The sequence below is a fragment of the Amblyomma americanum genome, chromosome 9 (assembly GCF_052857255.1).
Source record: "Amblyomma americanum isolate KBUSLIRL-KWMA chromosome 9, ASM5285725v1, whole genome shotgun sequence".
NCBI classification, from domain to species: Eukaryota; Metazoa; Arthropoda; class Arachnida; order Ixodida; family Ixodidae; genus Amblyomma; species Amblyomma americanum.
In genome coordinates this window covers 61,431,447-61,454,170 of record NC_135505.1, presented here as the reverse complement: position 1 = coordinate 61,454,170, position 22,724 = coordinate 61,431,447, and the positions used below count along the sequence as shown (strand labels likewise).

Here is a 22,724-nt window from a genome sequence, read left to right as displayed (position 1 = left end):
AAAATCTATGCCACTAAAGCTATAGCTTTGGAACCATACAACTGCCTTAAGCTCTCTATAGAAAAATATATCAGCCTGTATATACAGCTATAGACCTCCTGCATGTTTGTAAACAAACGAGGTGGCGCTGCAGTCGCTAGCGAGCTCGTGGAAGGCAAAAGGTCTGGGAGTGGCGTCGCGGATAGGTGTTGAGCGCGGGTTTTCAAGGCTTGTAGGCGCGTTTCCAGTTTCTGCGAATCATAGCAATGGTTGATGCTTCCAACTTAGTATTTTTTCGAAGTACACGAGCTCGCATTGGCCACGTGCGGCCTATAAAGAGAAATAGTTTGCCACTGTATTGTATATATGGTTAGTAGTAAACATGTAGAAAGCGTTCCTACCGTTTATTTATGCGCTAGGCATTGAATAAAACAAGTTTTGACACTCTGCACTAGCCGGAATGATTTTACTTCGGGACAATAGTGAGGGGAAGTGCTGGCCTTGTTTCGTCGGAGCAGACATGCGCTCATCGTCTGCTGACATACGGACGTGACGCGCTGTGCGAAAAGTGGGGACAGAGTCGTGTCCCTGATCTCCTGTCTCGCTTAGCGCTGTTTTTAGCCGCATGACCACACACCAGCCAGGCCGACTTGTCGTCTTGTTAAGCTGGTCGATTTGGTGAAAATTTTTGATTTCTAGAATTATTTTCTTTCCTAGCCCTGAAGTCTAGTTTCGTGACGAAAAATTATAGCAAAATATTGAGTATAAATTTATAAATTACGCTTTTTAGAAGTGTGGTCGTCAAAAATTGTGAGGTAATTTCTTTGATTTCAGTGCCGCATTTCTTTGACCAAAGCGAAAGCGAAGATGCCATAAACGAGGGAATAAACTTTAAGGTTCGTTTTGTGACCTCTCACATTTTCTGCGACTGGATCACTCACCTTCGTAATTGGCATGAAAATCAAATGATTCCATTTGTCGCAAACTATTCCTGAGACGTTGAGGAGCGTAATAAATCTCTCGATTTTTTTCCCTACACGTGCAGTACTGTGTTAGTTATTTCTTGTAAGAAACGTTTTCATGTAACTATGCATGCATAAGTACTGATCATATATTAAAAGAACTAATCGCGTCATCGTACAGAACAGGGCTTTATGTACATGCTGGCATAAAAAAAACTGCGCACTATCTACTCAATTATTTGAGACCTTGGGGGGACTTGACGACGGTGTTAAATATAATTACCCAGAACTGCACCACGTATAGCTATAAATAAATGGAATTACTGAAACTAGCGTAGGAATTTCATATTTGCACCAAGTTTAGTTACATATCGCATGCATGAATAACGAAAACACTTTTTATTGCCGCGTCCCCTCTCAATCTCGTCACATGTCTGTTAGTAGCACGCCTGCCGCTGCTTCTTTCCAAACAAGCTTCGCTATCATGCACTACCTCATGAAACATGACACATTAATGATGCAATGAAAAAGCATATGGCGTTTAGCGCACTTAAGGTACGCTATTCTAAGCACACCAACGCGACCGCGCAAGATTGACACAACTTACCAGACTTCTTTCTACTCGAATGAAATAATTACGTCGTCATATCAAGAAACAGTTTCAAGTAAATATTAAATGTCATAAAACGCACCATTAAAACATGGTGTGCTATTAACAAAAAAAACGCATTCCTTGGGGGCGAGTGAACCTGTCGGCGCCCCGTGCACTCCGGCTCAAGGTGATAAGTACGTGTGCAGCTACATATGTCTTTTTTTTCCTTGATCAATTATCAGCCTACTATCCTGAAGTTCAGGTGAATGAAAGCAGTAACTTGCATGCTATTAAGTGCATTGAGTGGCAGTGCCTATCGACTCCCAGACTTCGCGCTTTACAACCGTGGCCCAATGCCTGTTAGCCAGTTTCCGAATGCGGAATTTATGCGCGAGAAACCTATCGAGGCCAATTTAATATTTTTTATGCTACTACGCGGATCCAGCAGTGACGCAGCTGGTCAATACATGCTGCTTCTGCAGTGCACAGGCTTGAAGCAGCCGCCGGTAGCTGCGGCAGCTGCGGTAGGCACGGGCAAGCGGAACCTGTTTTGCCTACCATGCGAAAGTCGCTGCTAACATCAGCGCCACCGCATCTTCGTGACGTCGCGGGGTGAAGGAGGTCCATAGACAGAAATAGGAAAGGTCTATAGCTATTTGGGCCAAAATTCTATAGCCGGCCATAGGACATTTTTGTATGGGCTTGGCGGCGGACCGGGATTGTTTTGCTCTTTTTTGCTTCTAGTTCAGTCAACGTTGGCTCGAGCGCTCGTCTGGCTAGGCATACGAAATGACGTCGGCTCTGCTCGGTGCTGGCGCCTTTCGTTTCGGCGCGCTTTTCGCCGTATTTGCAGCTCGATGCAACATTGTGTTCCCTCCGTTGCGTGTTTCTTCCCCTGCGTTGTTCACTCCACATTTGCTGCACTGCGTCGTTACTGTGCGTCTGAGCGTGTGCGCATGTACACGAGCGGTACGTAATGTTTTTTTTTTAAATTTTACTGAATCTTTGTAGCAAAGTGGGCTCTCGAACTTGCGCTTGCGATGCATTATACTTTGTTACGATTCCCTACGCAGGATTCTTGGAGGCGCTGTTTGGAAATAAGCGCCGGACGTATCGAAGTGAACGTAAAAAATGGAGAGCGACGAACAGCGGCCGGGCCACCGACGTAGTTTGCGCTGGCAAGTGGCGTTTTTACTCGTGCTATTTTCCAACCACGGCCTTGTCCAACATACCCGCTTTCTAGCCGCAAAGGCTTCCTTGTCGTCCTCAGACACTTCAGTGGCTGCAACCAGCGCAGCGAGACGACGTTTTCGCTCGGCGTCCATGTTGAAACTCTCGGTCGCAGAGTTTTCGGAGCCGCGCAAGCATGCTGCGGGAGAGCGGACGCGCGGATTGTCCGCTGCATTCGTGCGAATGCTCGACGTCCGGACCGACTGGCGGATGCTTGGTCATGTTTCGCGATAACCGCACTGACCATCCGCGATCCGGTCCGTTCGTCTGAACCCACCTTAAGGGTCGTCTTCGGAATATCAGCCGGCTCCACAGGAATTTGATGATAAGCCTTCACTAAGTCAATTTTTGAGAACATCGTGCACCCAGCCAGATTTGATGCGAAGTCCTGTATGTGAGGAAGTGGATATCGGTCTGGTGAATTGTGAGCTTTGAGGGCGCGGTAATCTCCACATGGTCTCCAGTCGCCCATATCTTCCTTTGGCACCACTTGAAGTGGCGATGCCAGTTGCTGGAGGAAGGGCGTACTATTCTGAGTTCCAGCATTTGTTGGAACTCACGGCGAGCGATAGCGAGGCATTCTCCAGACAAACGGCGAGGGCGAGCAAACACCGGAGGTCCCGAAGTCGCGATGCGCTGAGTGATCGAGTGCTTCACCGGTGACTGTCTGGTATGCGGCTTTATGAGATTGGGAAAATCAGCCATAACTGTCGCATACGCGAAACAGGGACGAGAGCGCGAAGCTGCATCGCCGCAGTGGTGGAGAGTACGCTATTGACGAAGAGGTGCGTGCTGAGCTGTATGAGGCGATGAGCATGCATGTCGAAGGATAGCTTGAAGAGACTGAGGAAGTCCTCGCCGAGAACAGCTTGCGAGACGTCAGCAATAATGAAGATCCAGCGAGACATGCGGCGCAATTCGAGGTTAAGCGTCAGGGACCGTGGGCCGTACGTGCGAATGGCCGAGTTGTTGATCGCTTGGAGCGGGGAGGTCTGTTCGTTGCGACGGCGATCTGCCCAAGAGGCCGCTATGACGCTGAATTGTGCTCACCTGTCGACCAGGAAACGAGTGCCAGTAATCTTGTCCGAGACGTAAAAGAGGCGGCCGGCATTGTCGTCAGTGGCTGGTCGCAGCGTTTCCCGACAAGGAGCACGGGTGTGTGCATTCGCGGGCAGAACTGCCGAAAATACGGTGCTACCAGCAGACAGCCGAGGACATGATGGCTGGCTGCACGTCGGATGGTTGGGATTCCGGGGAGCGGCGGTGGGGCCTGAACCTCGGTGGGGAACGGCGCGGCAAACGCGCTAGGACATCGAGCCGCCTGGCAAAATCATCAAGCCGACATTCGATGCTGGCAAGCTGCGAGTCTGGGGCAGTAGTTGGAGGCGGACTGGCCACAGAGTTGACGTTGAGGAGCCGTGAGTAGTCCGCAACACGGTCAGCGAGTTCAGCGAGCTTGTTTAATGAAGCACCACCCGCAACTGCGAGGATGGGGACCATGTGTTGGGAAAGACACAGATGCAACAACTCACGCAGAAGTGGGTCGTGCTGAGCAGCGGAGTTTCCCAGAAGCTGGTGCATGCGACGGAAGAGATGCGAAGGGCGGCTGTCACCAAGCTCTGTAGCGCTGCGGAGCTGCTGGAGTTTGCTCCGCTCGGACGCTGACTTGCGGTCGATGATAGCTGCCTTCAACGTGTCGAAGCGTCGAGTAGAGTCCGGCGCGCTGATGACGTCCACTAAGTCCTCAGCGACGTCACGAGGCAAGGGCGACACGAGGTGGAGGAACTTGGTCTCCTGGCTGGTGATACGTCGCAGCTGGAAATGCGTCTCAACCTGCAGGAGCCAAGCACGGGGCCTATTGGGCCAATAAGGCGGAACGCTGACTGGCTGGATCGCGACCACCGAAACACCAAGAGGCTGAGCGTTCGGAGGTCTGCCGCCGCCGGCAGGCAGGGCGGAAGAGCCAGCGGAATCCATGGAAGAAGATGGGGTTGCGTGTTCGAAGCCGGGTCGCCAATCTGTTGGTGCTAAGGCGAGGAACAACCAGCTCCGATACCGTTGAGTTTCGAACTGTTCATTTGCGCTGCTCGCGCTGCGGCGGCCTTAATTGTCCAACTTCCTCTTTGTGGTCCGGCGCTGCGTTCCATAGCCTGCGAGCCGAGCGCGGCTCTAGGGGCGCTACAACCTCCTAGTAGAAAATCAAGAGGAATAAATGGTCTTGGGCAGGGTGTATAATGCGAAGGCATGATAATCGCTGGTACTTAGTGGTAACGCAGTGGATTCCAAGAGAAGCCAAGCGCAGCAGGGAACGGCTGAAATGTGGGCGATTATGAAGTTTGCGGGGATCAGATGGCAGTAGGACACGGTTAATTGGAGAGACATGGGAGAAGCCTTTGCGCTGCTGTGGGTGTAGTCAGGCTCATGATGATGCACGAGGGATACAGTACACGAAAAGCCAAAATAACCACATACCCTCCCTCCCTCTAAATATGTGGGAAGGTTAATGTTGTTGGACCATTGTATCAATGTTTGTGTGAAGGATCATTTAGGGGACTTAGACTTATCTGACGGGCCCTATTCACATGTTGTGGCGCATTTGAGGGAGTGCAAAGAACGGAAAAACAAGCACAAAAAACAAGGGTGCCGGTGCCATCCATCGGTTTTATGCAATGACATACTTTTTGGCCATAAGGTTCGCCTAACACGAGAAATCAAGGAGGCTTATTTTGTCAATGAAAGAGCTGATATGTGCATGAGGTGGCTTGTATTTCACTTGAAGACTGTCTATTTTCCTACCTGGACCACACGTGAATTGTTACGGCAGCGTCACCGTTTTGATTGCTGTTGTCGAAGCCGCTATGTTTTTATGTGGACTTCTTTGGCCTCTTGTATATATTCGTCACATATGTCCGAACAAAATCACCTGAGAGTGCGTCCATACCGTGCCTTTTGCGTGTTTGTCTTTGTCCTTTGAGCGCAGGAAAGTTTTGTTCGCCATGGGCCCGCACCAACTAGCCCAACTTACAGCTTTATTATTACAACATTGCATAGATGAGACAAAAGATTCAGTATTGTGGAGTTTAGAGACGGATAATGATGGCGTATTGATAAAAAATGCATAAACGTACACAATGTTCCCCGGTTGAACGAAGCAGTACTAAAGTACAACAAGAGAGGTAAAGAGGTAAAGAGATCTAACCATACGGAGATAAACCGAGTTCGACAGAGCGGGGTGAATTTATCTTCGGAGTGGCTACGTTCGGTCGCAACATGCGACGCCGGGCAGCAGATGCTTGCTGTCGGGCTTGTGTGGTGTCGCGAATGCAGTGAGCTTGGTTCGACCATCTTCGCGGCCACCGTTACCGCACTCAACGCATCAGGCGCCGTCTGGAGGCTCGTTTTCCGGCCACATCCGTTGCTTACCTCACACGGGTCGCAGGCACTGACCTGTTCCAAAGCAAAGTATCCGGCTCGCGTTTCTCCCGCCGCCGTGTCCACGTAGTAAAGAAAGGCGATCTACAGGAACTGTGCGCGGTCACTCGAGCTAGAGCTCCCAAAGAGATACAGTGTGGAGGAGATAGGACATGCGGAAACGTAGACGGGGGCTGACTTTATACTTTGCATTTTGTTTCGTAGAGCGAGGCGCGAAACGGGTAGTGCGGCAAAGAACATCACTGCATGGGGGGGGGGGGGGGAATGATCAAAAAGAGCAAAAACAACAAAAAACAAAACAAGACAAAATAAACAACAAATGCATTCGGCGAAACCCCCAACATGTGGAACTTCTCAATGGCCAGACGTGAAAAACTTCGCCTAAGGAAGGTGCCCTCACGAAACATCGAAGGCTCTGAGAGCGAAAGCCATCTGTGAGCACAGCTGCATGAGGCCACAAACCAACGCGCTCCAGTTAAGATGCACAGATGCGGGGAAGAGAAAAATGCCGGCAAAAAAAGGGTGAAGACAGTTCTGTTCCAAATCCAACCGCGAATGCGGCAAGAAAACCTGAAAAGGTTATGCAGAGTTTAACTGCCGTTATACTCAGAGGTCCAGCGATAGTTTTTCGGCGATGGGCCATCGTGTCGGGCATCGTGTCGGGCGTGTTTTTGCTGCTGCTAGCTTTAATAAGGAATTGAAAATAAAATGATTAATTTGGCTACGATACTGACATCCGCTTTTGTATTTTTGAGAATCAAAGCTTTATGCTTGCTACAGTCTTAATCAGAAGCTCGAACACCGACCAAACTCCAGTAAGTGTACACGGCCAAAAAGAAAAAGCAGTATTAAAAATAAGGTCAAACAACACAAAAGCATACGGCGTGCATCACAGCGAAGTGCACACATTAGCTATATTTGCGCAGGAAGACCGAGAACACCTTAAGAATGAAAAAATTGAACACAAGTTTTCACATTCCCATCAGAGACAAGAAGCAGTACTGACAGGAATTTTATTGAACAAGGAGCCCAAAAACTCAAAATTCATACTGCCACTTGCAATAGCGAACTGAAGAGTTGTCAACTTGAACCGCAGGCATTGCCCTCCGTCAATTTATTTGACGGGAATCTGCAGCGTCCGTGATAGCAACCACAACAATGCGCTGAATGACTCCCGTAGAACTCTATTATTTTATGGTTATGGCGCTCGGCTAGTGAGCCGAAAGCCGCGGGTTCAATCCCCGCCGGGGCGGTCGAAGTTCGATGAAGGCGTAATTCTGGAGGCTCCTGTGCTGTGCCATGTAAGTGCACGTTAAAGAACCCCAGATGGTTGACATTTCCGGACCACTTCACCACGGCGTACATCATAGCCTGAGTTGCTTGGGACGTTAAATCCCCTTAAACCATAAACCAAAAAAGTTTGCAACGATTTCCCTGCTACCAAGTTAATAAGAAAATTAAAAATAAAATTTTTACTTTACCTACTACACTCAGCTCCGCTTTGTTATTTATTGATAATCAAAGCCTTATCCTTGTTACTGCCTTTGTCAGAAGCTCGAACACCGAAGAAACTCAGGTAAGTGTTCACTGCCCCAAAGAAAAAGCTACATTTAAAACAAGGTCAATCAACACAAAGGCCTGCGGCATGCATCACTGTGAAATTTGACAGCGAAGTACACCTATTAGCTATATTTGCGCAGGCAGACCGAAAACACCTTAATAAAAAATTTACACCTTAAGAATAAAAAATTTGAACAAAAGGCTTGACATTATGATCATAGAAAATAAGCAGTACTGACAGGATTTGTACTGGACAAGCCCAAACAACTAAAAATTCATACTGTCTCTTGTGATAACCTCCATCGATTTATTTGACCGTAATCTGTCGCACCTGAGATAGAACTACTACAATGTGGTCAGACTCCTGCAGTACTCTTCTATTTAAGCCCAAAAGCAACGAGAACATCACTTCCTTAACAAGACAGCAAGAGAACATATAACATCAAAGAATGTATCCATGGACAGTAACAGTGTCAAATATCAATTTTCGAACAGAGTAACACTGTTACAAAGGCGAACGTAGCGCTTTCTGTGACGAGAAACGAAAGCACCATCAAGAATTAATTTTATAATATGAAAAGTGCGAGAGAACTGCGAACATAACAATTTGCAAGCAACAGGAAAAGTCGTTCCTCTTCGGACTGCAAGCGCCTTGCGAGCTCTGGGATCTAGCGCTCAGACGTCATACCATGAATTTCAAACCAGTCGAGTAGGCAGGAACAAAGCTTATGAAAGTACAGTTGTCTGAGCAGTTGCTTATGCAAGCCCGTATTTGTGTGTGAAATTATTCTGTAATGTACTGGACCGGCAAAGAACGCGATCCCACTTTGAAGCCGACGGAGACAATTACAAGAGGAGGAATGCCTCAGACGGATCACTGAGGGATCGCAGGCGAGCGTTTCAGCTGGAAACCTCGAAACTGAACCCCGAGGAGGACAAGCATCAGAAAACCCAACGACTCTCCCCCTCTTCTCCACATGACAACTACCTTTGTCTTCCCCCCTATCACTCCTGGTATATCAACGAAGCTGCTTTCCCGCTACAACGGTCTTTACCGTGTTATTCAACAAACCACCCCAATGAATTACATTGTCGAGCCCATCGTGTCTTCTTGGGAACCTCATCCCCCCGGCCACAAACCTGTCCATGTTGAGCGCCTCAAATTGTACCCTGACCCGCACGTTCTTTCCGCACCGGAAGTCGTCAGATAGCTCCTTTTTCGGCGGGGAGGTATGGTAATGGGCTAGATCGGCGTCAGAGAATGCGATCTCAGTCAGAAGATGAAGAAGACAAGTAAAAGCTTGAACAGCGGCTCTGGCCAATCCCCCTCTGTGGACGTGTGCCATCGCTTTTGAGGCAACAACAACAACAACGCCTAAGATTATCACTTGAGCTTATGGTTGAGCGTGTCAGCACGTAAAAACGTTGAGACTCAACCCTGAATTATAATGTATTTATCTATGTACATCCACTAGCCCCCAGAAGAATGCAGTAAAAGGGTGTAACACAAATTTTTCCGAGTTTTTGTGCTGCAGTGATACCTTCCTTTGAAACCACAATTACCTAAAAAGGCCGCCGAAAAATTAACGCTCGTTCTCTGCACCTGTTATGAAATATGCAAATATCAATAAAGAAAAACCGTCTTGCGGGACATATTTTATCAGACATGCGTTCATCACATCTCACGTGCATGAGTCTGCAAAAGCGTGGAGACCATAGAAATCCACCCACATCTATTTGTCAGCTCTATCTGACAGCGCGTCTCAGAAGTGTAGGTGAGAGCAGTGAGCCACCCTTAATGTGCTAGCCTGGCCGCCAACACGTTCCCGTTAGACACAGATTTTTAACAGATAAGGCAGCAGGGACCGGTCCTCACTTCAGCACCGGCAGGCTGTCAATGTCCCCAGATAGCACGCGCGACCTGTTTGATTGGTCATGCTGTAACGCAATTAGCTAAAGTAGCACCTCTTTGGGCGTAGGTTCAGCATTCTGTCAAAAGCAACTAACGGCCTCACTTGACAGGAGTTATTCCCAAGTAACAATGCTATTCAGTGAAAGCTAAATTTGACAGTTTGTCTTGCAGACTGGTGCCTCCTGTCAAAATTTAGGCCTCCACCTGCGAACTAATTTAGTGGTGCCGTTCAGCAATCTCGAAAGTTGCAGACAGCGCAAACACTTTACGCCACACCTGCATTTCACAGATTAGTCGCGCGTAGTCACAAAGATATGCGTGCAACGGTGGCTGGAGCTTAAGAATTTGAAGTTAAATATATATACTGATAAAACGCCTGGAGCGCGTTAGCACGCTCGTGAGAGGCGTTTCCTTGTGACTCAATTCTTTAAAAAGCCGTACCTGAGGGAACTGCGCGTAAGAACATGCCACCGTATTAGGGAGGGTAAACTGTGCGTTTCCCTCGAAAACATGCACGCTGCGCTAGAATGTGCCTTCCAGAATACTGGCACTATTTCTGTGATGTAGCCACCTTTCCTCACGCCTGTACATATGTCAGACATAAGGGTCACAGAGTGCTCCAACTCCGCAGGGTTCCGACATGCTTTATACTCGTCTATAATTCCTCCCTGTACCAGCGTAGAAAATAGCAGGGCTTCACGTTGTTTGTTGTGCTTTTATTTATTTCATGCATGCTGCTTTGAAACCAAGGCGCTTCTCCGCTGCCTTTTTTTTTTGTGGATTCCAGACGGCTCTATCCTTGTTGCTGGTCGTTGGTTGCATTGGGGTTCATATTTTTCATTGGAACCGTGGAGGAAGCACATGTGCATGGCGTCAATGATTCTGGATGGTACATAAGCCCATATCACGGTGTGTCTTATGCAGATGCTAGCAGCGGCTGCACTTTCAACATTTATACTTCTTTGCTTGGCTGTAGTTCGGGAACTTGTTCCGCAGCGGCATGTATTATGGTGTGAGGTCCCTCCTCCGGATGCATCTCAAGGTGTGCTTTAAGGTTGTCCTTCCGGGAAAAGCCCTTTCTGCAGCGAGGAGAAAGAAATGGTGAAACGCTGCCACCAGTACAGTGCTGCTCTTTGCAGTGACGCTTCCGGTTGGAATCTTGGTTGAAACGAGCTCCGCAGCCGCCGCACTCGTATGGTTTCTCCCCCGAGTGGACCACCTAGTGGACGACGAGATTCTTACGCTGTGTGAAGCACTTCCCACATAAGTCACACGGGAAAGGCCGCTTGCCAATGTGGGTAAGTGCGTGCGTGTTCAAATGGCCTCTGGGAGAGGAAGAAAACAGGAGGAAAATTCACACACGGAGCAAGAAAGCCTCATCGACGGCACAGAGGAAAAAGAGCGAAATAACCATTCCTTCATACAAACACTGCACGAGACGGTTGACATATATGTATTAGCCTTTACTTGGCTGTAAAAGGAAAGCATAGCAGCCAGTTGGAGCAGAAACCACATCTATGGTGCAGCAATATGAAGCTGTCATCAGCGCTCAAAAACGCGTTTCTCTTATGTTACATTATACGGGAGATAAAACGACAGAATAAGAAACACACATGCATTGATATTTACAAACCGATAAAATATCTCGGACGCGTAATTTCATTTCTGACCACTGAACGTCGCACCGACGGCGAATGCGAACAAGTGAACACGATTCGCCGATTCCCTTTCATGTGCAGCGACGCTAGTTGTGCCAGTCTGTGCAACAAAACGGGCGCCACTTCACTACATGCGTTGCTAGTTGCAATATTTAGTTTCATGTCGCATCTCCCAATTAGTGCAGGTCGATGGGTCTCCGTAACGACGTTAACTGCCGCAGAAGTAAAAGCGCTCTTTTATTCAATAGTTCCATTTGAAAGGGGAGATAAGGCACGAGAGCTTCGTCGTATAATGCCAAGGCATGCAATCATACTTAACAGTGCATTGGCCTCTCGAACGAAAAGAAGACAAACTTAACACACTCCTGTCCCTGCTTAGAGAAGCAAATTTCTTGAAAACGCTTCGTACTGCGGGCCTATTTATAGGTAGACGTGTTCCAAAGAGCACAAATCATTGATCGATGCTCGCTTCAGTCTATCGCTACCACTGTTCGCATCCTATACGAAAAATGAATTTCAAAGCGCAAATGCAGTGTCAAACCTCGGCTCACCTGCGATCGGTGGAGTAAGGGCACAGGGACCAGCTGTACTTTACTCGCACACTCATCCGCTGCTCTTCCATAACCTCCTTTTAGAGAAGAGGCTATCGCCCGCATCGCAGGGGAACACCGTGAGCGAAGCGGGTGAACTGTTTCCATTCTCGGAGAGCTTACGAACTCGAGTACGAAGATCTAACGGACTAGGAATATTTGATTGCTCATCCATCACAGCCTGCACTCTTAATGGCCAATCACCACAGGCGCACGAAGCCCGAAAGAAGGTGCACGACTGTGGTCGCGAGTGCCGCGTCCCTCTTTTTATAATTCGTAACGTTGTCAGTATCAAGTTACTAACAAAAGTGCTCACGCGTAGTAGCAAAAATAACAGCAGATGATCGAGGTGCTTTACCATATCTGCAGTTTCCAGTGTTTGACACATCCGTGTTTTTTATTTCCAGTTGGAAATTGTTTAAAGGCAGCTTGTGTTGTCTTATATTATGTCATTTGTTGGATCATCAAAATCTCATCCGCTGCTCTAAAATCTGAGCGCTGCAAGGACGGCTGGAAGTTAAAAATAAAAGGCTTCCTCATAGCATAATGTTAGATCGTTCATCTGCACATATCAATTTTGTAATGACTGAGGGAAGTGATATATGCGAACAAAACGGCTTGCTGTTTAGATGTCAAAAATTATCGGCATACCGCTTAAACATTTTCATTGTAAAAGGAAAATGATGACGATTCAGCACTGCCGCCCATCGACGCCATCACTGGTGGCTAGGGCGCGAGTGTCGAGCTTAGCCTGCTGCCTAAGGCAGGCCGCATTGTTCTGGAGGGACCTGTTCCACCTGCCCCCACTGCTGCTCCACAGAGTTACCTCGATGCCTTCGCGCCACACCCCTTCCTGGCGGCGCCGCGTTCCCATACCGAAACCTTGGCTCGCCCGGCCCGCTTATCTGGATATGAGTAACTTTTCCTCCTGGTACACTCGCCACGCACTTTTGCTATACCTGTGCAGCCGCCTGCAGCTCCATGGCTCACGTCGGTCAACCTTCCATTGTGCATTCATTGGGCCATACCCGGCCGACACCGCATGGCGTCGCTATTGTAGATCAAGTTGGACCCAAAGGCGTCGGGGGAGCCCATGGAAGGCGACGAGGAATAAGATGCAACGCGACCCCGGCACCCGTCGGACGACTACGACACCTCCCCAGAGTATCGCGTGGAATGCGCCTGCGAATCCGATGAAGAAATGTCTCATCAATAACAGGAGTGCGCTCGGAAAAGTACTGCCATCGCTCGGTGAATTCGTGTCTTCGTGCCGAAAAGTGGTGTTACCTCCGGAGGTTGCGTTGCAAAGGGGGGACAGAATTTTCTTTCTCCATTTAGAAAATCTAACCGGGAGCGGAAAACCAAAGTAGTATATTTGTACTCATTCTATATCTAAAGCTGTATCAGTTGTTTTAACGCGAAAGCATTGTATGGTTCAGCGGCAACGGAACCCGTAGAAATGGTGTAAAAATCCCAGATGACGTCACCGCAGTATCAAAGAAAAAAATACTTACCAAGGTTCGGAGAACTGAACCCACAACTATCATATTGCGAGGCGAGCACGCAACCCATAGGCGACATAACTGCGCTGCTTTTTCGTGAGAAAAGGTGAGCCTAGTATATGCCTTGCCTTACGATTGTATGCTAATGAGTAGGCGCGTGGTCAGAAAGGAAGACAAAAATAAAAGAAAATAAAGATAAATAACGATGATTTCACATGCAAAGCACGTAACTATAGTCTTGAGTGCCATCCATAATTTTGGATCTAGTCGTTGTCGCTGCGTCCACGAGTGTTTTGCAATCTTAGGCACGCACTTTGCCAGACACCCTCGCCATCAAGCCCTGCATCTTTTCCTTCCTCACCTGACCACCTCTGCCCTCCCTCACAAACTGTTGGACTCTAATCCTCCCTCACCCTCGCCTCATCCAGTGAAATCCTCATGACGTGCACGGACGCCAATTTCTGGCTAGGACAACCCACGACGTCACATCGTCCGACCTTTTTTCTGCAGCAGCTTCCATCTTCGTTGATATTGTTACTGCCGTAGACGCGAAGTGCTCTTCGCATTGCACGAAGTGCGTCGGTGGTGCTGAGCACAGCTTTCTTCCCCCTCCCCCGGCAGGGCCTCGGGTAGTTTGACGAAGAAGACGATGCTGGCAGTGGCGCGGGACGGAGTGCTCGCGCTAGGCCGGCGGCCATTAACATCAACTCACTGCACTTAGGGTGGCCATTCTAGCCACCTTACTGCCATGGTTCATTGCTCCTCATTCTTCGCCTGGCTGCCACGTAACTTTTGGTCTGAAGTGCGGAGTTCATCCCCATCCTGGTCCTGGAGCTTCGCCGTCCTACCTCAGCCGTGGCCGTGAGTTCTGGCCTGCGTCGTCTGGCCGTGCACCAGCCTTTCAGACCCGAACCGATCGCGCCGTTGTTCCCCCGCCCCATCCATCTCCCAGACCACTCGACACGACGAACTGAACCTGACGCAAAGACTCGACCTGCTGACCCCACAGACCCGAGACGCAGCCCACACGTGGAGACACCGCTCTCCTGCCCATACCGTTTGGGGCTTCCTGGGGCCTCGGCCGTCGGCTCCTGGTGACGTGCCGCCCGGAAGCTAAGCGCGCCAGGAGTCATTCAGCCGAACACGTTCTTGGGCAAGTATGTTCATCTACTCAAATCATTCAGCCATCTCCTTCATCGTGGCGGCCAGTACCTCACCACTTTCTCCTTACTGTTGAACCATCCCCTGAAGCTCATCACTATTTCGCCCGCCTCTTTGTCACCGATCGGGACGATTGCTAAGTGGCCCCGGGTAGTGTGACGATGAAGACGAATTTGGCAGCGGCGCGGGACGGAGCGCTCGCGATAGGCCGGCGGCCATTAAATAACCTCATTGCCACCATTGAACCCGCCTCATTCTTCGGCTGACCGTCACGTCACAATATATTACGGCGCTGAACTCCCCATCAAAAGGAGAACCGACAACGCAGTACGCGTACCTTGCGCGTGATTGGCGCACCCACTGGCATAAAGCAACGCGCTGTGCTATTGCTTAGGGTAAAGTGCGGTAACGCCAACAAAAAATGGCTGGTGATATAACTGTGGTCGACCGACTGGCGGTCTCCACGGCCGGCGTCGCATCGAGCACACCTAGTGTTAGGCTGAACGCATTCAAGTGCACCGGCGTTTTATGCAGAACCAACTTTGATGCCCTGCGCATGCCATTCCAGCAGACGCTTTCCCGCTGCGTTCGGTCAAGGCGTGTGACGTCACGGAGGGAGTAGGCAGAACACCTGGGATGCCTCTTTTCTACCTCTGCGCAACACGGTGACGGAGCGCACATCTGTTGCTCTCCGCCGCAGGCGTCGCAACGATTACATCTAGCGTTCCGCTTAACGCGTCAAAGTGCACCAGTGTTTTGAATTGAATTGGCTGTGGGGGAAAGGAAACATCGCAGTATGTCTCACATATTGGCGCGACTCCTGAACCGCGCCGCAAGGGAAGGGATAAGGCGGGACAGAGAAGAAAGAGGTGCCATAGTGGAGGGCTCTGGAATAATTTCGACCACCTGGGGATCTTAGGTGCACTGACTTTGCACAGCACACACGTGCCGTTGCGTTTCCGTTTTATGCCGAACTCACTTTCATGAACTGCGCATGCGTTGAGCGCAGACGCTTTCCCGTGAAAGGTCAAGGTCAAGATCAAAGTCGCGATAGTTGATGTAACAGCCGCTGGTGTTGCTACTGTAGCTGCCGTCATGTGTCGAACCTGACTACCACCAGTTAAGCTGATGGTTAAAACTCTAGCTACATTCAAGGTCATCCCCGCAGGGGGCGTCTGCAGCTTGCAGGCGTTGGTGAGTGGCGACACCACGGGTTCCCGAGCATCCGCAGGGACATCCCCGCAAGGGGATGATGGTGAACCGTGCATCACCACGGACCCGAGCGCCCGCGCCTAGCCGTGCGTGGCATCGCCGTTTCCGGGGAAAAGTGGATCCTGGTGGTTGAGCCGATGCCGAGCGTTTGGACATTTAAGGCTCCTCGGCGGAGGCAACACACCACTTTGGCCCCAGCTCCCTGTAGACGGCACCTCCGGCCTGACCCGACCGGGGGAAATCGGCAGTCGCCTTTTCCTATCCTCCTATCTTTCACTTTCCTATCTTCTTTCTCACAACTATCCTGTCTTCTCCTCTCTTAATTACTTTTTCCTTCTTCCTGGCGGCGAGGGTTAACCTTGTGTGACCAGCTACCATGGGTTGTGTCATATTTGGTTATAGTTGGGGTGTACAGCTGGCGTGGGCAAGACTTCCTTGAAAGTTCCTGTCCCGTCCCCAAGTTGGGCTCCATAGTGGGTGGCTGGCATCATGACCGAAAATTAAACACACTTTATGGCTCCACCTCCCTCACAAAATGATCGCGCTCTAAGAAGAGTGCGTACCGAAGACATAACTGCCCAGTGTTTCCAAAAACTAAAGAACATTTCCCTAGATATCATTTTGTACAATAGTGAACATGCAGAGCAACCAGCCAGAAAAATCTCTCCATTAATTGTTTCCAAATCTCTTACTGACTCCCTGGGCCTTGGCTACAAGGTGACGAAGTTAGCCAGTGGCGACCTCCTCCTCCAAATCCGAGACAAAGCACAATACTCAATACTCCCAACCTTAGTGTCCTTCGGAGACATACGTGTAACAGTAACTACCCACCGATCACTGAACACAGCCAAAGGAGTAATATCTGAACATGATTTCCTGAAGCTTTCTGAAGAAGGGATGTTGGAGGGTCTGAAAGACCAGAACGTCACTGAAGTCCATCGTATCAAAATACGAAAAGACGACAAGGAAATACCAACAAAAGACATAGTCCTGACCTTTGCCTCGAGCCAACTTCCCGAAACCAAGTAGGATATCTTAAAATAAATGTAAGACTATACATCCCAAACTCCAGACGCTGCTTCAAGTGTCAAACATTTGGCCATGGCTCACAGAGCAGTCGTGGCCGCCAAACATGTGCCAAATGTTCGTCAAACAATCATGAATCCGTGGACTGCAATGCTTCACCACAGTGCGCGAACTGCGAAGGGGATCACCCGGCGTACTCCAGGTCGTGCCCGACCTGAGAGAGAAGGAAATAATAATCATAAAGACAAAGGAAAACATAAGTTATCAAGAAGCACAAAAAAGACCCCTCAGCCTTCCAGTTAACATCAAAAACAAATTTCGCCGATGCAGTGCGCAGGGGCGGCACACCACACCAGGCTTCGACCACTGCCCAGGCATAGCCTGAGGCAGGGCCACCCCCGCCGCCGGCAGACGCAGCGAAGGCTGCCCTGCCATCTGTGAACAAGGGCCCGCCGGCCCCTCAGTCGGCCGCCCGCAAGGCTTCCCCCAGTCGGGAGAAGCCCACAAACCGTTCACCCGCGGGTTCACCGCGGAAGTCCATAGCCTCTAGTGAGGCGATGAACACAACTCGCCTTTGCTGCAGCAGAGGCACAGCTGCCTGGTGCGAAACAGAAAAAAGACCCCATTATTGGCACCCCAAAAACCGGTATCCGAAGGTTTAACTACACTCATCAAACATGGCGTTCCTTATACAGTGGAACTGCCGAGGACTAATCAATAACTACGATGACATAAAAGAACTTTTAAACACAATGTCCCCGGTGGCTTTATGCTTACAGGAGACGGACTTAGGTACAAAACAAAAAATATTTTAAACAAGTACAATGTCTTTCGGTGTGACCGAGAGCAAGCAAGCAGTCTGGAGGTGTTGCTATTGTCGTTCAGAATAGTGTAGCAACCGGCGAGATCAAACAAAACCAAATACGAAGCCATCGCAGTCACTATCCATTTTTGAAACACTCACAATATGTACCATATATCTTGAGCCCCACCTAACAGTAACACTTCATGATTTAGAATCCCTTTAGGAACAGCTACCAGAGCCATATCTGCTAGTTGGTGATTTTAATGCCCACTCTGGTTTTTGGGGAAGTGCACACACTGATGCAAGAGGTCATATTTTAGAAGATTTTATTCTAAGTAATGTTTGCCTCCTAAACACCGTCAAAGATACATACTGCTCTCCGAGCACAGGAAAAATGAGTTCCATAGATTTGTTTTTTAGTTCGCCCTCTCTCTTTTGTGATTTTAAATGGGATGTCATCGATAACCCGTACGGCAGCAATTACCTCCCTGTAATAATAAGCCTAACATCCCCACCGCAAGTCACCCCAACGAAACCCCGACGGTGGAAGTTACATTTATCCGACTGGGCACTTTTTAGAGAAAGGGCCAGCTTAGATAAAATGGTTTCAGATGATCTCAGCATAGATGAACTGAATGAAGTTATCACAAACTGTATTTTAACCGCTGCACGCCTAGCAATTCCTCGGTCATTTGGAGTAGTAAAGCAGAATCACAAAATTTGGTAAACACAACAATGCCGTGATGCAAACAAGAAACAAAACAAAGCTTGGGGAATTTTCCGTAGGTACCCAACGCAGCAGAATTTTATTAGGTTCAGAAAGTTCAGAGCATAAGCTCGATACATTCTCCATAATGCAGAAAAAACTTCATGGCAAGGTTACGTGTCTTCAATAAACAGCTCAATTACGTCAAAACAAATGTGAGAGATGGTAAAGAAGATAAATGGCAGCTACTCCCCATTCACATTTCCGTTTCTATCAACCCCTGGCATACAGACAAATTTAGAAGAACAGGCAGATATTTTGGGCGGATATTTTTCTGCAGTTTCCAGTTCATCTCACTACAGAGAATCATTCCTCAAATACAAAAACACAGCTGAAAGACAAAGACTGCCGACAAGTGGCAGTTCAAATGAACCCTGTAATAACTTGCTTACAATCCAAGCAATTAATAAAGTACTGTCCGCTGGTAAGCAAACTGCACCTGGCCCCGATAAAATACATTATCAAATGCTGGATCATCTCTCTGAACCCGCTGTGGAGGCACTTTTTAATTTTTTTAACAAAGTTTGGGTATCGGGGAAACTTCCCGAAGCCTGGAAGATGGCCGTTATTGTTCCTCTATTAAAACCCGGAAAGCCCTCTACCCTTCCTAGCAGCTATAGGCCCATAGCTCTGACAACCTGTCTAGCGAAATCTTTTGAAAGTGTATTGAATCTCAGACTATCATTCGTGTTAGAAGACCGGGAGCTTCTGGATGCCCATCAATGCGGTTCTAAAAAGGCTAGCTCCACCACCGACCACCTAGTTCGTCTTGAAAACACTGTTCGTGAGGCTTTTATACACAGACAGCATTGTCTCCCTGTCTTTTTCGATTTAGAGAAGGCGTATGACACAACGTGGAGGTTTAGGATTATTCAGGACCTGGCTGGACTGGGAATCCGCAGCAGGATGTTGAACTGCCTTAAAGACTTTTTGTCTAACCGTACATTTCATGTCCGCCTAAGCTCAACCCTTTCAAGGAAGTTTATCCAAGAAAACGGAGTGCCTCAAGGATGTATTTTGAGCACAACACTCTTTACTGTTGTCGTGTCCGGAAGTTGTTGTCAATGCAGCAAAAGACACGCGATAATTTCACATTGTTTATTTACTACTAAAGAGGGTGCGACCAGCGTCGACCGAGGCGGAAGCCGAACTGCCGCCCGAAGGACAGAGGGGACGGCGCGGCGTCCACACGAGGGAGTGGCTTCCCAGAACAAGAGGGCGCGGGGGCCCGCCGTGGGGGGGGGGGGGCATCTTGCGACGGCGCGCGAAGAGGGGCAAGTGGCCGTTAGAAAAGAACACTGGTGACACAGAACAGAAAGAAAGAAGGGGACACAGCACAGGGGACACAACACTTCCTTCCCCCTTAGAAAGTTGCCTGGTAGCGTTCAGGGGGTCTGCGCGGACGCGTGGAGGCGCGCTGGCTTTGTGCGCTCGGGGGAGAAGCACTTGTAGGCTGGCTGTTAGTCGCTGTGTCTTCTAGGTCTGCCCTGGGCGAGGTCTTTTCCTCCGGGGAGAGGTGCCAGGCTATGTGGTTAGACGGTGCTCGTGTTTTCTCGGATGCCGGACCGCTGTCAGCAGGCGTCGTAAATCCACGCAGCTGGTTGAGGTGTCGGCGTGCTACCGTTCCATGTATGTTGACGAGCCAAGAGCGCAGGCCTATGCGTTTGACAATCGTACCTTCCTCCCAGCGTGGCTTTTTGAGAAACTGCCGGGCGAGGACGCGCTGCCCCTCATGAAGCAATCCGCAGCGCGGAATTGGTTTTTCTTCCCGGAACGTCTCCGCTTTGGGCTCGGGGAGGATGGCTGTGAGCTGGGTTCGCATTTCGCGCTCAAACATCATTTTAGCTGGGGTCTGGTTCGTTGTGCTCTGAACCGTCGTGTGCTGCTTGAAGAGAAAGCGCGCAAGGCGGCGCTGCAGCGACCCTGTTTTATCTCTTTCAAGGGCGCGTTTTAGCCCGGCTACGTAGCGCTCGGCTTGTCCGTTTGTTGCTGGGTGGTAGGGGGCTGATGTGACTGATGAGATCCCGTTGTCACGATAAAACTTGAGAATCTCCGCAGGCACAAACGGTGTTCCGTTGTCCGACACTCCCTTGCGAGGCAGGCCGACCGTTGCGAACAGTGATCGCAGGTTGTCAATGACTGCTGCCGAAGTCGTCTGTTTCATTTCTCTTATCTCAAGCCACTTGGTGTAGGCATCTACGACCACGAGGAAGATGCAGCCCTCAATTGGTCCTGCAAAATCAATGTGCAAGGTGTGCCAGGGTGTGTCTGGTTTTTGCCATTCTGGGAGAGGAGCTTTAGGCGGGGCGCTGCGGCTGCTCTGGCAAGGCTTGCAATCTCGGACCACTGTTTGGATGTCGTGGTCAATGCCAGGCCACCACATGTAGCTTCTGGCACACTTTTTCATTGCAACGATGCCCCTATGGCCAGCGTGGATGAGAGACATGGCTTGTGCGCGTAGTTCTCTCGGAATCACAACTCGAGACCCAAAAATGATGCAGCCGCGATGGGTGCTCAACTCTGTAGCTCGCCTGCGGTAAGCGTCGAAGTTGTCCCCTTTGAGTTTGTGCACGTTGCCTTGCTGAACAGCTGTGTAAACCAGCCGGAGAGCTGCGCACTTCTGCGTAGATGCTGCAACTGTGGCTGCTGTAAGCGGAGGATCTGGCAGCGCTTCGAACATGAGAACGTCTCCAGGTGGAGGTGGTTCGTCAACAGTTGCGTCTAGTGGCAGGCGGCTCAGCGCATCGGCATTTTGATGTTTATTCCCACTGCGGTAGACCAGATCGTAGTCGTACGCTGAGAGTTTGATGCACCAACGGGTCATTCGTGGAGACAACGTCGACGGCATAGGCTTTATTGGTCCCAAAATGCCCAATAGCGGTCGGTGATCCGTTATAAACGTCACCTTTCGGCCGGCAATGTACTGGCGAAAGTGTGTCGCCGCGTAGACGACAGCTAGCCCTTCTTTGTCAAGTTGCGAGTAGTTGCGCTCTGCTTGCGACAACGTACGTGAGGCGAAGGCGATAGGGGCTTCCCTTCCTTGGTCGTCAGTCTGCGACAGAACTGCGCCGACTCCGTACGGAGATGCGTCACAAGCCAAAAGCAGAGGCTTCCTTTCGTCGTAGTGGCGGAGGACTGTACATCTCCGAAGCAGGTCTTTCAGGGCGTCGAATGACCGTTGATGGCGTGGCGACCATGTCCATGTCACATACGCTGTGATTAGGCTGGGAAGGCGAGTTTATCTTGACAAGCTTCCGTTTCTTAATGCAAGCTCTCTCGATATGCCCTCGCTTGTGGCAAAAATTACACGTGGCTGACTGGAATCGGCATTCCTGGGGGTTGTGTTGGTCGTCACACCGCCAGCAGCGTTGTGCTTTCTTTACCAATTTTGCAACAACAGAATGCTTGCGTACCTGGTTGCTTGTTTGGTGTACCGGCTCGGTGTTCCGTCGAATCTCTCTCTGCTGGTGACCGGCGCTCTCCGCTCGTACGGCGATGTCGTAAGCTTTGTTGAACGTGAGATCCTTCTCGGCGAACATGCGCTGCTGCAGTGACTCGTCACTCAGTCCGCACACAAATCTGTCACGTAACATCACGTCCAAGGGAAGCATGGTGGGGTTAGCAGAAGAAGCTGCGTCTCTTTCCTGCCCGGTAGCTGTTGTGGTCAGCGTCCCAAAATTGCAGTGGGCAGCCAGCTTCTTGAGCGCTGCTGTGTAGGCGCTCACATTTTCTCCTTCCAGTTGATCTCTTCGTTGGAAGCGAGCCCGGCTGTAGACCTCGGATGGCCTTGGGTTGTAGTGCTTTTGCAGTGCTGCTACGATGTCGTCGTAAGACACTGCCGCTGGTGTGCTTGGCTGAATAAGGGCGCAGACAGTGTCGGAGGTCTGCTCCCCGCACAGCGTCAGCAGGTTGGCCCTCTTCAAGGCTTGGTCTGTGATGTTAGCTTCAAAGTAGAACTGGAGGCGTCCAACCCACGATGACCATGATGAGCCGTTGAATTCTGGTATTTGGTTGGGAAACCCTCGCGTAGCCATGGCTTGTCAATAGCGTTGCGTAGCGCGGGTCGAATCCACTTTCTCGTCGCCACTGTCGTGTCCGGAAGTTGTTGTCAATGCAGCAAAAGACACGCGATAATTTCACATTGTTTATTTACTACTAAAGAGGGTGCGACCAGCGTCGACCGAGGCGGAAGCCGAACTGCCGCCCGAAGGACAGAGGGGACGGCGCGGCGTCCACACGAGGGAGTGGCTTCCCAGAACAAGAGGGCGCGGGGGCCCGCCGTGGGGGGCATCTTGCGACGGCGCGCGAAGAGGGGCAAGTGGCCGTTAGAAAAGAAC

At 49.9% G+C, this 22,724-nt stretch overlaps 1 protein-coding gene across 1 annotated transcript; it reads right to left on the bottom strand.

The window, feature by feature from the left end:
• Positions 1 to 3,957: 3,957 nt before the first annotated feature.
• LOC144103375 (uncharacterized) lies at positions 3,958 to 22,421 on the bottom strand. The gene is made up of 3 exons (XM_077636112.1): positions 21,801 to 22,421; positions 20,065 to 21,238; positions 3,958 to 4,244 (listed from the first exon to the last, which is right to left on the bottom strand). The coding sequence occupies exons 1-3, from the start codon at positions 22,419 to 22,421 to the stop codon at positions 3,958 to 3,960; spliced, it is 2,082 nt and encodes a 693-aa protein (XP_077492238.1).
• Positions 22,422 to 22,724: the final 303 nt, after the last annotated feature.

Bases quoted from the DNA above. Each gene is read 5' to 3' on its own strand.
- LOC144103375 (XM_077636112.1), bottom strand. From the start codon at position 22,421: ATGGCTACGCGAGGGTTTCCCAACCAAATACCAGAATTCAACGGCTCA. The intron at 21,239-21,800 runs GTACGCAAGCAT...GGACCAATAAAG, and splicing joins TACACCAAACAAGCAACCAG to CCTATGCCGTCGACGTTGTC. The intron at 4,245-20,064 runs GTACGATTGTCA...CCATCCTCGCAG, and splicing joins AAAGCCACGCTGGGAGGAAG to TTGCGGGTGGTGCTTCATTA.